The following is a 12,741-nucleotide window of genomic DNA, read 5'->3' as shown; positions in this document are numbered from 1 at the left end:
TTTTGCTTTGTTGTATGTCCTCAACTGCTTTTACATAAGCTTTGACTGACCTTGTCGGCCATGGTTGTACTATTTTGCTTTTGAGTATTTCTTCACTTTTGGAATACACCTATCCTGCACCCTCCTCATTTTCCCAGAAGCTCCTGCTACTGCTGCCCTGCCAGCATCTCCTTCCAATTTACTATAGCCAGCTCTGGAGAGAGTTGCACTCTGTGTCTGACCCTGGGAATGAGTGACAGGATGGTGTTTTTGGGAGCTTCACTCTGTGTCTGACCCTGGGAGTGAATGATGGGATGCAATGGAGGGAGCTTCACTCTGTGTCTGACCCTGGGAGTGAATGATGGGACGGTGTGGAGGGAGCTTCACTCTGTGTCTGACCCTGGGAGTGAATGATGGGACGGTGTGGAGGGAGCTTCACTCTGTGTCTGACCCTGGGAGTGAATGATGGGATGCAATGGAGGGAGCTTCACTCTGTATCTGACCCTGGGAATGAGTGACAGGATGGTGTTTTTGGGAGCTTCACTCTGTGTCTGACCCTGGGAGTGAATGATGGGATGCAATGGAGGGAGCTTCACTCTGTGTCTGACCCTGGGAGTGAGTGACAGGATGGTGTTTTTGGGAGCTTCACTCTGTGTCTGACCCTGGGAGTGAATGATGGGATGCAATGGAGGGAGCTTCACTCTGTGTCTGACCCTGGGAGTGAATGATGGGACGGTGTGGAGGGAGCTTCACTCTGTGTCTGACCCTGGGAGTGAATGATGGGACGGTGTGGAGGGAGCTTCACTCTGTGTCTGACCCTGGGAGTGAATGATGGGATGCAATGGAGGGAGCTTCACTCTGTATCTGACCCTGGGAATGAGTGACAGGATGGTGTTTTTGGGAGCTTCACTCTGTGTCTGACCCTGGGAGTGAATGATGGGATGCAATGGAGGGAGCTTCACTCTGTGTCTGACCCTGGGAGTGAGTGACAGGATGGTGTTTTTGGGAGCTTCACTCTGTGTCTGACCCTGGGAGTGAATGATGGGATGCAATGGAGGGAGCTTCACTCTGTGTCTGACCCTGGGAGTGAGTGACAGGATGGTGTTTTTGGGAGCTTCACTCTGTGTCTGACCCTGGGAGTGAGTGATGGGATGCAATGGAGGGAGCTTCACTCTGTGTCTGACCCTGGGAGTGAGTGATGGGATGCAATGGAGGGAGCTTCACTCTGTGTCTGACCCTGGGAGTGAATGATGGGATGCAATGGAGGGAGCTTCATTCTGTGTCTGACCCTGGGAGTGAGTGATGGGATGCAATGGAGGGAGCTTCACTCTGTGTCTGACCCTGGGAGTGAATGATGGGATGCAATGGAGGGAGCTTCACTCTGTGTCTGACCCTGGGAGTGAATGATGGGATGCAATGGAGGGAGCTTCACTCTGTGTCTGACCCTGGGAGTGAATGATGGGATGCAATGGAGGGAGCTTCACTCTGTATCTGACCCTGGGAATGAGTGACAGGATGGTGTTTTTGGGAGCTTCACTCTGTGTCTGACCCTGGGAGTGAATGATGGGATGCAATGGAGGGAGCTTCACTCTGTGTCTGACCCTGGGAGTGAATGATGGGATGCAATGGAGGGAGCTGCACTCTGATGTCTTCTGGCAACTTTGCAGGACAATTCTACGTGATGATGACGCCCCAGGACGTGCTACAGACGGGTTCACAGCGGACGATCGCTCCACGTACACACACATACTCACCGTAAGTATGCTGCTGGCCTTTGTGTGTATGTGAGATTTCCTCGGAGGCCGATAGGTGGGGGTGGTGCACCTCGGTGCCCTGCGTGGAGCGCCACCCCCACCTGCTGGCTGCAGGCATCCTGCAATGTGGAGGAAGGATATTTGGTGCCAACCAGGGTCTCTATCTGCTCTTGCTCCCGCGACCAACTTTGCTCTCTACGGATGGGGTGGAGAGTATTCCCCCCTCCCCCCCTGCATACTTCTGGATGAGGAGAGATTGGGGTTGGTCCGGGAGGGGCATCAGAGTAGGAGTGCTTCGGTAGATCATCAGTGGAGGGAGGAGGTGATTTGGGGGTGCTGTTGGGTGGGAAATGGGTGAGTGAGGCAAGAGAAGGTCGAGCCCTCTGAAAAGTTTCAGGTGTCTTGCTGACAGAGAGAGCAGCCTTCCACAGAGTGGATTTTGGGGTGTGGAAGTTTTCAGTTCCTGACTCGGCCATGGTCTGAGAGGAGCTGGTTGAAATGGTGGGGTGGCGGGAGAGGGAGAGGGAGGGGTGCCTGGAGTCCAGCAGAGATGAGTCGGGGGTTGGGGCAGAGGCTGTACTGGCTGCTCTCCCTCGGGGCGCCTGGGACTGGAGTCCGTTTCTATGGTGACCTGTTATTTTCTCCACAGAAAAGAAGACTCTGAACTCAGCAACATGTACGTGTCTCTGGCAGCCCCTCCCCGGCACCCCCACCCACCCCTCCGTCGCGTCACACCACCCAACTCTCCGCTGTCCGAAGGGACCCAAGCCCCTTCTACCGGTTTGGGTCTCCCCACACCCAGAGTCATTCAATGTCTGCTCTGTCCAACACTCCCTTCCTGACTGGTTTGTGGGATAGGATACTCATTCCCCTCCCTTTACCAAATCCTGAAACCTCTCCTATCCCCCTCCCCACCCCTGTATCCTCCTTCCTCTTCCTTGAGGAACAGGTAATGTGGAGTGCATGGACTGAAGTGGGGAGTGCTCCATCACACTCCTGACCTGTTGATGGGAGTACAGATAACGTGGCAGATGTGGAGTGCCTGGACTGACCCCACCCAAGGACGTGGGAATGGTCCCATCACACTCCTGACCTGTAGATGGGAGGGGGGGGTGCAGACCAGGTGACGTGGATATGAACTGGGTGGACTAACCAACTTCATGGGATTGGACTGCACACTCCCCAGCCGGGGAAAGAGTGATGAGTGTGGGGTACAGAGTATATGGAAAGTGGGAGGAGACCAGAAAGTCTAATGGGTGGGGTTAGTCCTTGCACTCCACATCTGCCACGTTACCTGCCCCCCGAATACAGGTCAGGAGGGTGATGGACACTTCCCACTTCCCTGGGTAAGTGCAACTTCAACAACTCTCAAAGTCTGCGGCAGGGCACACCAATACCCACCTGCCGTAAACCCCCCTCCCCCAGCAGCGACACACACTGGTTGCAGAGTACACCACGTAGGGAATGCACCAACCACGGTCACTTGCCTGGGCTGTACGACAGCCTGCTGGACCCTTCACCTGTCCCTGCCTGGAGAGATGAGGGCAACAGGTGGGGGGGGGGAATGGAATTAGAGGGACATCACCCCTGCAGGTTCCCCTCCTCCCAACACCTTCCCCTCGTCGATTGCGGCTCTGGAAACTGGAATTTGAGTAAGATCTCAGATTTCTGCAGTCTTGGCCTTGGACTGCGGAAGGTGCTGGAGGGCACCCCACCACCATGTCAGGGTGCAGCCCCCTGGTGGTTTGGAGGGTTCCTTGCACCCCTGACTGCCCACTGCTGCCCCCTGGTGGTCCGGAGGGTCCCACACAACTCTCCCCCCAGCCCCCACAATATTGGTTGGTGAAGACCCTTCAGGGTGTATTCCCCTAACCCACTGCATGGAAATCTTCCTCTTGGAATGGAAGCTTTTTCCCCTCCACCTGCCCTCAGCCGCCCCCTCACCCCAAAAGGATTACCTCTGGATTGCTACCAGATCCTGCTGGCTGCAGGAAGTTAGACGAGGGAGTCTGGTGTGAGAGTTCCTACCTGAAGGTGGTGACCCCCACCCCAGAGTGACTCCCCCTCAAGCCAAGAGATCTGCAGCCGTGGGTGGATCGTTGCCCCACCCCCTGCCATTTGGGAAGAGATATTGCACCTCTCAGGATGGATGGTGCTGCCCCATCCAGGTCCTCTCAAAACTGCATCATGCTGCCACCTTCAGGTCAGGAGAAGATATCACACCTCTCCAGACTGAGCTGTGCTGCCTCCTACAGGTTTGGAAGAGGTATTACATCTCTCCAGACTGGATCATGTTGCCACCTGTAGGTTGGGAGGTATTACTGGACTGTGTGTTGGTTGGAGACTGTGTGTGGGACAGGGGAATATCCAAACCTTTCTTTACAGTGTTTAATGGTGACTGAAGGTATGTTAAAGGGACAGATAATCTCGCCCCATTCTCTCTCTCCCTACTCTCTCCTTCCACTCTGCCTCTTATCTCCACGTTCTCCCGACCCGAAAATCCGTCACAGTGGCCCTGGAGGGAGGGGAGCGAGCGGAAACACAACCCCCTTCACTCACCACAACCCATCCCCACACCACCCCCACCCCCTTCACATTCCTATCTTTATGTTTTCTCCCCCCGACCCTCAGGAAGATCGACGGTCCGCGCACCCCGAGGGACGAGAGAAGGAGGGCACAGCACAATGAAGGTTGGTGTTGGATAGGGTGATGTAAAGCAAGAAAAGTGGGGTGTTACAACTCTGCCGAGTGTGCACACAGTGATGCCAGGCCCCCACTGTCCATCACTCAACAACCCGTCTGAGACAGCGTTCCCTTCTCACCCCCCCACAGCACTCCCTCCTCACCCCTCCCACGGCGTTCCCTCCTCACCGCCCCATAGCGTTCCCTCCTCACCCCTCCCACAGCGTTCCCTCCTCACCCCCTCCACAGCGTTCCCTCCTCACCCCCTCCACAGTGTTCCCTCCTCACCCCTCCCACAGCGTTCCCTCCTCACCTCCTCCCACAGTGTTCCCTCCTCACCCCTCCCACAGCGTTCCCTCCTCACCTCCTCCCACAGTGTTCCCTCCTCACCCCCTCCCACAGCGTTCCCTCCTCACCCCCTCCCACAGCGTTCCCTCCTCACCCCCTCCCACGGCGTTCCCTCTTCACCACTCCCACGGCGTTCCCTCCTCACCCCTCCCACGGCGTTCCCTCCTCACCTCCTCCCACGGCGTTCCCTCCTCACCCCTTCCACAGCGTTCCCTCCTCACCCCTCCCACAGCGTTCCCTCCTCACTCCTCCCACAGCGTTCCCTCCTCACCGTCCCTCCCACAGTGTTCCCTCCTCACCCCCCTCCCACAGTGTTCCCTCCTCACCCCTCCCACAGCGTTCCCTCCTCACCCCCCCCACAGCGTTCGCTCCTCACCCCTCCCACAGCGTTCCCTCCTCACCCCTCCCACGGCGTTCCCTCCTCACCTCTTCCAGTGTTCCCTCCTCACCCCTCCCACAGCGTTCCCTCCTCACCCCCTCCCACAGCGTTTCCTCCTCACCCCCTCCCACAGCGTTTCCTCCTCACCCCTTCCACAGCGTTCCCTCCTCACTCCCCTCACAGTGTTCCCTCCTCATCCCTCCACAGCGTTCCCTCTTCACCCCCTCCCACAGCGTTCCCTCCTCACCCCTTACTGCCCCTCCTACAGCACTCCCTCATCAAATCCCTCCCTTAAGATGTTTTGGGAATTATGTAATGTTCACAGGGGGTATAGGTGGGGAAGTGCGGATGTTGTAACAATGCTTCGAGATTGCCCATGAGTGAACTATCTTTCCCTCTCTCTCCCCTCACTCCCCCCCACCCCCCTTCCCCTCTCCCCCTCCCCCCTCCCTTTGTCTCTCTTGCCTCCCTCCCCTCCCCTCTCCACACCTCCCCTATCCACTTTCTCCCCTTCCCCTATCCACTCTCTGCCCTCCTGCCCCCTCCCCTCTTCCCCTCCCCTTACCTTACTCCCCCCTTCCCCTCCTCTTACCTTACTCCCCCTCTTCCCCTCTTCCTAACTTCACCCCCTCCCTTCCCCTTTTTACCCCTCCCCTTACCCCTCTACCTACCCTCTCTCCCCTTCCCCTCTCTCCCCTTCCCCTCTCTCCCCTTCCCCTCTGTCCCCCTTCCCCTCTCTCCCCTTCCCCTCTCTCCCCTTCCCCTCTCTCCCCTTCCCCTCTCTCCCCCTTCCCCTCTCTCCCCTTCCCCTCTCTCCCCTTCCCCTCTGTCCCCCTTCCCCTCTCTCCCCTTCCCCTCTCTCCCCTTCCCCTCTCTCCCCTTCCCCTCTCTCCCCCTTCCCCTCTCTCCCCTTCCCCTCTCTCCCCTTCCCCTCTCTCCCCCTTCCCCTCTCTCCCCCTTTCCCTCTCTCCCCATTCCCTCTCTCCCCTTCCCCTCTCTCCCCTTCCCCTCTGTCCCCCTTCCCCTCTCTCCCCTTCCCCTCTCTCCCCTTCCCCTCTCTCCCCTTCCCCTCTCTCCCCCTTCCCCTCTCTCCCCCTTCCCCTCTCTCCCCCTTTCCCTCTCTCCCCATTCCCTCTCTCCCCTTCCCCTCTCTCCCATCTCCCCCTCTCTCCCATCTCCCCCTTTCTCCCTCCTCTCTCCCCCTCCCACCCTCTTCCCCATCTTCACCCCTCCCTTTCCCTTTTTACCCCTCCCCTTTCCCCTCTACCTACCCTCTCTCCATGCCTGCTCCCCCCTCGTTCTCCCTCTCTCTCCTTTGCCCCTCATTCAATCTCACTCTCTTCTCTTGTTTTCCCTCATTCACTTCTCCCTCTCTCCCTCTCTCTCTCTCTCTCTCTCTCTGCCCCTCTCTCCCACCCCCATCTCCTTCCCTTTCCACCCGCCCCAGTGGAGAGGCGGCGAAGAGACAAGATCAACAACTGGATCGTTCAACTTTCAAAGATTATCCCGGACTGTAACGCAGACAACACAAAGACCGGACAGGTTAGAAATCAGAGAGTGACAGGGTGAGAGTGCATGATTTCCACCTTTCACCTCCTTGGGACAGTGTGGAGAGAGCTTTAATCTGTCCAACCCCGGGACTGTGTGAAAGGACGGAGTGGAGAGAGTTTCACTCAGTGTCTGACACTGGGAGTGTGTGATGGGACGGAGTGGAGAGAGTTTCACTCTGTGTCTGACACTGGGAGTGTGTGATGGGACAGTGTGGAGGGAGATTCACTCTGTGTCTGACACTGGGAGTGTGTGATGGGACAGTGTGGAGGGAGATTCACTCTGTGTCTGACACTGGGAGTGTGTGATGGGACAGTGTGGAGGGAGTTTCACTCTGTGTCTGACCCCGGGACTGTGTGATGGGATGGAGTGGAGAGAGTTTCACTCTGTGTCTGACCCTGGGAGTGTGTGATGGGACAGAGTGGCGGGAGATTCACTGTTTCTGACCCTGGGAGTGTGTGATGAGACAGTGTAGAGGGAGCTTCACTCTGTGTCTGGCCCTGGGAGTGTGTGATGGGACAGTGTAGAGGGAGCTTCACTCTGTGTCTGACCCCAGGAGTGTGTGATGGGACAGTGAAAAGGGAGCTTCACTCCGTGTCTGACCCTAGGAGTGTGTGATGGGACAGTGTGGAGGGAGCTTCACTCTGTGTCTGACCCCAGGAGTGTGTGATGGGACGGTGTGGAGGGAGATTCACTCCGTGTCTGACCCTAGGAGTGTGTGAAGGGACAGTGTGGAGGGAGATTCACTCCGTGTCTGACCCTAGGAGTGTGTGAAGGGTAAATTGTGGAGGGAGATTCACTCTGTGTCTGACCCTGGGAGTGTGTGATGGGACAGTGTGGAGGGAGATTCACTCTGTGTCTGACCCTGGGAGTGTGTGAAGGGTAAATTGTGGAGGGAGATTCACTCTGTGTCTGACCCTGGGAGAGTGTGATGGGTAAAGTGCGAGTGTCACTCAGAGATGGGCTCACCCTGTGAGGAAGCTAACCTTGCCTATTCTTTGACCCCAGAGTAAAGGTGGGATCCTCTCCAAAGCATGCGACTACATTCGGGAACTGCGACAGACCAACCAGCGCATGCAGGAAAGCTTCAAAGAGACGGAGCGGTTGCAGCTCGACAACGACATGTTACGGCAGCAGGTGTGAGCCCCTCGGCACAGCACCCGAACCCCCCACTCCAAATCCTCCCTCCCTCGGCACAGCACCCGAACCCCCCACTCCAAATCCTCCCTCCCCTCCAACACAGCACCCGAACCCCCCAACTCCAAATCCTCCCTCCCTCGGCACAGCACCCGAACCCCCCAACTCCAAATCCTCCCTCCCTCGGCACAGCACCCGAACCCCCCACTCCAAATCCTCCCTCCCTCGGCACAGCACCCGAACCCCCCAACTCCAAATCCTCCCTCCCCTCGGCACAGCACCCGAACCCCCCAACTCCAAATCCTCCCTCCCCTCCAACACAGCACCCGAACCCCCCAACTCCAAATCCTCCCTCCCTCGGCACAGCACCCGAACCCCCCAACTCCAAATCCTCCCTCCCTCGGCACAGCACCCGAACCCCCCAACTCCAAATCCCCCACAGCACCCGAACCCCCCAACTCCAAATCCTCCCTCCCTCGGCACAGCACCCGAACCCCCCAACTCCAAATCCTCCCTCCCTCGGCACAGCACCCGAACCCCCCAACTCCAAATCCTCCCTCCCTCGGCACAGCACCCGAACCCCCCAACTCCAAATCCTCCCTCCCCTCCAACACAGCACCCGAACCCCCCACTCCAAATCCTCCCTCCCTCGGCACAGCACCCGAACCCCCCAACTCCAAATCCTCCCTCCCTCGGCACAGCACCCGAACCCCCCAACTCCAAATCCCCCACAGCACCCGAACCCCCCACTCCAAATCCTCCCTCCCTCGACACAGCACCCGAACCCCCCAACTCCAAATCCCCCACAGCACCCGAACCCCCCACTCCAAATCCCCCCTCCCCTCGGCACAGCACCCGAACCCCCCAACTCCAAATCCCCCACAGCACCCGAACCCCCCAACTCCAAATCCTCCCTCCCTCGGCACAGCACCCGAACCCCCCATCTCCAAATCCTCCCTCCCTCGGCACAGCACCCGAACCCCCCCACTCCAAATCCTCCCTCCCTCGGCACAGCACCCGAACCCCCCAACTCCAAATCCTCCCTCCCTCGGCACAGCACCCGAACCCCCCACTCCAAATCCTCCCTCCCTCGGCACAGCACCCGAACCCCCCAACTCCAAATCCTCCCTCCCTCGGCACAGCACCCGAACCCCCCACTCCAAATCCTCCCTCCCTCGGCACAGCACCCGAACCCCCCAACTCCAAATCCTCCCTCCCCTCCAACACAGCACCCGAACCCCCCACTCCAAATCCTCCCTCCCTCGGCACAGCACCCGAACCCCCCAACTCCAAATCCTCCCTCCCCTCCAACAGAGCACCCGAACCCCCCACTCCAAATCCTCCCTCCCTCGGCACAGCACCCGAACCCCCCAACTCCAAATCCTCCCTCCCTCGGCACAGCACCCGAACCCCCCAACTCCAAATCCTCCCTCCCCTCCAACACAGCACCCGAACCCCCCACTCCAAATCCTCCCTCCCTCGGCACAGCACCCGAACCCCCCAACTCCAAATCCTCCCTCCCTCGGCACAGCACCCGAACCCCCCAACTCCAAATCCCCCACAGCACCCGAACCCCCCACTCCAAATCCTCCCTCCCTCGACACAGCACCCGAACCCCCCAACTCCAAATCCCCCACAGCACCCGAACCCCCCACTCCAAATCCCCCCTCCCCTCGGCACAGCACTCGAACCCCCCAACTCCAAATCCCCCCCTCCCTCCAACACAGCACCCGAACCCCCCAACTCCAAATCCTCCCTCACTCGGCACAGCACCCGAACCCCCCAACTCCAAATCCTCCCTCCCTCGGCACAGCACCCGAACCCCCCAACTCCAAATCCTCCCTCCCTCGGCACAGCACCCGAACCCCCCAACTCCAAATCCTCCCTCCCCTCCAACACAGCACCCGAACCCCCCACTCCAAATCCTCCCTCCCTCGGCACAGCACCCGAACCCCCCAACTCCAAATCCCCCACAGCACCCGAACCCCCCACTCCAAATCCTCCCTCCCTCGGCACAGCACCCGAACCCCCCAACTCCAAATCCCCCCTCCCTCCAACACAGCACCCGAACCCCCCAACTCCAAATCCCCCCTCCCCTCGGCACAGCACCCGAACCCCCCAACTCCAAATCCCCCACAGCACCCGAACCCCCCAACTCCAAATCCTCCCTCCCTCGGCACAGCACCCGAACCCCCCAACTCCAAATCCTCCCTCCCCTCCAACACAGCACCCGAACCCCCCAACTCCAAATCCTCCCTCCCTCGGCACAGCACCCGAACCCCCCAACTCCAAATCCTCCCTCCCTCCAACACAGCACCCGAACCCCCCAACTCCAAATCCTCCCACCCCTCCAACACAGCACCCGAACCCCCCACTCCAAATCCTCCCTCCCTCGGCACAGCACCCGAACCCCCCAACTCCAAATCCTCCCTCCCTCGGCACAGCACCCGAACCCCCCAACTCCAAATCCCCCACAGCACCCGAACCCCCCACTCCAAATCCTCCCTCCCTCGACACAGCACCCGAACCCCCCAACTCCAACTCCTCCCTCCCTCCAACACAGCACCGGAACCCCCCAACTCCAAATCCCCCCTCCCCTCGGCACAGCACCCGAACCCCCCAACTCCAAATCCCCCACAGCACCCGAACCCCCCAACTCCAAATCCTCCCTCCCTCGGCACAGCACCCGAACCCCCCAACTCCAAATCCTCCCTCCCTCGGCACAGCACCCGAACCCCCCAACTCCAAATCCTCCCTCCCTCGGCACAGCACCCGAACCCCCCAACTCCAAATCCTCCCTCCCCTCCAACACAGCACCCGAACCCCCCACTCCAAATCCTCCCTCCCTCGGCACAGCACCCGAACCCCCCAACTCCAAATCCTCCCTCCCTCGGCACAGCACCCGAACCCCCCAACTCCAAATCCCCCACAGCACCCGAACCCCCCAACTCCAAATCCCCCCTCCCTCCAACACAGCACCCGAACCCCCCAACTCCAATTTCCCCCCTCCCTCCAACACAGCACCCGAACCCCCCAACTCCAAATCCCCCCTCCCTCGGCACAGCACCCGAACCCCCCAACTCCAAATCCCCCCTCCCTGCAACACAGCACCCGAACCCCCCAACTCCAAATCCTCAACACAGCACCCGAACCCCCCAACTCCAAATCCTCAACACAGCACCCGAACCCCCCAACTCCAAATCCTCAACACAGCACCCGAACCCGTCAACTCCAAATCCTCAACACAGCACCCGAACCCCCCAACTCCAAATCCTCAACACAGCACCCGAACCCCCCAACTCCAAATCCTCAACACAGCACCCGAACCCCCCAACTCCAAATCCTCAACACAGCACCCGAACCCCCCAACTCCAAATCCTCAACACAGCACCCGAGCCCCCCAACTCCAAATCCTCAACACAGCACCCGAACCCACCAACTCCAAATCCTCAACACAGCACCCGAACCCCCCAACTCCAAATCCCCCACAGCACCCGAACCCCCCAACTCCAAATCCTCCCTCCCTCGGCACAGCACCCGAACCCCCCAACTCCAAATCCTCCCTCCCTCGGCACAGCACCCGAACCCCCCAACTCCAAATCCTCCCTCCCTCGGCACAGCACCCGAACCCCCCAACTCCAAATCCTCCCTCCCCTCCAACACAGCACCCGAACCCCCCAACTCCAAATCCTCCCTCCCTCGGCACAGCACCCGAACCCCCCAACTCCAAATCCTCCCTCCCTCGGCACAGCACCCGAACCCCCCAACTCCAAATCCCCCACAGCACCCGAACCCCCCACTCCAAATCCTCCCTCCCTCGACACAGCACCCGAACCCCCCAACTCCAAATCCCCCACAGCACCCGAACCCCCCAACTCCAAATCCCCCCTCCCCTCGGCACAGCACCCGAACCCCCCAACTCCAAATCCCCCCCTCCCTCCAACACAGCACCCGAACCCCCCAACTCCAAATCCTCCCTCCCTCGGCACAGCACCCGAACCCCCCATCTCCAAATCCTCCCTCCCTCGGCACAGCACCCGAACCCCCCCACTCCAAATCCTCCCTCCCTCGGCACAGCACCCGAACCCCCCAACTCCAAATCCTCCCTCCCTCGGCACAGCACCCGAACCCCCCACTCCAAATCCTCCCTCCCTCGGCACAGCACCCGAACCCCCCAACTCCAAATCCTCCCCTCCCTCCCCTCGGCACAGCACCCGAACCCCCCAACTCCAAATCCTCCCTCCCTCGGCACAACACCCGAACCCCCCAACTCCAAATCCTCCCTCCCTCGGCACAGCACCCGAACCCCCCACTCCAAATCCTCCCTCCCTCGGCACAGCACCCGAACCCCCCAACTCCAAATCCTCCCTCCCCTCCAACACAGCACCCGAACCCCCCACTCCAAATCCTCCCTCCCTCGGCACAGCACCCGAACCCCCCAACTCCAAATCCTCCCTCCCCTCCAACAGAGCACCCGAACCCCCCACTCCAAATCCTCCCTCCCTCGGCACAGCACCCGAACCCCCCAACTCCAAATCCTCCCTCCCTCGGCACAGCACCCGAACCCCCCAACTCCAAATCCTCCCTCCCCTCCAACACAGCACCCGAACCCCCCACTCCAAATCCTCCCTCCCTCGGCACAGCACCCGAACCCCCCAACTCCAAATCCTCCCTCCCTCGGCACAGCACCCGAACCCCCCAACTCCAAATCCCCCACAGCACCCGAACCCCCCACTCCAAATCCTCCCTCCCTCGACACAGCACCCGAACCCCCCAACTCCAAATCCCCCACAGCACCCGAACCCCCCACTCCAAATCCCCCCTCCCCTCGGCACAGCACTCGAACCCCACAACTCCAAATCCCCCCTCCCTCCAACACAGCACCCGAACCCCCCAACTCCAAATCCTCCCTCA

At 59.9% G+C, this 12,741-nt stretch overlaps 1 protein-coding gene across 2 annotated transcripts in view; it reads left to right on the top strand.

The window, feature by feature from the left end:
• The window catches only part of LOC134342243 (upstream stimulatory factor 2-like), an 87,145-nt gene extending 79,297 nt beyond the window's left edge, over positions 1 to 7,848 (top strand). Inside the window, exons 6-10 of one of the 2 annotated variants that reach the window (XM_063040203.1) lie at positions 1,647 to 1,734; positions 2,383 to 2,409; positions 4,365 to 4,423; positions 6,590 to 6,684; positions 7,699 to 7,848. In XM_063040203.1, coding sequence (XP_062896273.1) covers positions 1,647 to 1,734; positions 2,383 to 2,409; positions 4,365 to 4,423; positions 6,590 to 6,684; positions 7,699 to 7,833 — 404 coding nt within the window. In that variant the 3' untranslated portion in view covers positions 7,834 to 7,848. The remainder of the gene's footprint in view (positions 1 to 1,646; positions 1,735 to 2,382; positions 2,410 to 4,364; positions 4,424 to 6,589; positions 6,685 to 7,698) is intronic. The other variant, XM_063040204.1, reaches the window with a different exon arrangement.
• Positions 7,849 to 12,741: the final 4,893 nt, after the last annotated feature.

The sequence above is a fragment of the Mobula hypostoma genome, unplaced genomic scaffold, assembly GCF_963921235.1.
Source record: "Mobula hypostoma unplaced genomic scaffold, sMobHyp1.1 scaffold_175, whole genome shotgun sequence".
NCBI lineage: Eukaryota > Metazoa > Chordata > Chondrichthyes > Myliobatiformes > Myliobatidae > Mobula > Mobula hypostoma.
The sequence above is the reverse complement of the archived record's forward strand: the minus strand, read 5'-3'. Positions and strand labels throughout refer to the sequence as shown.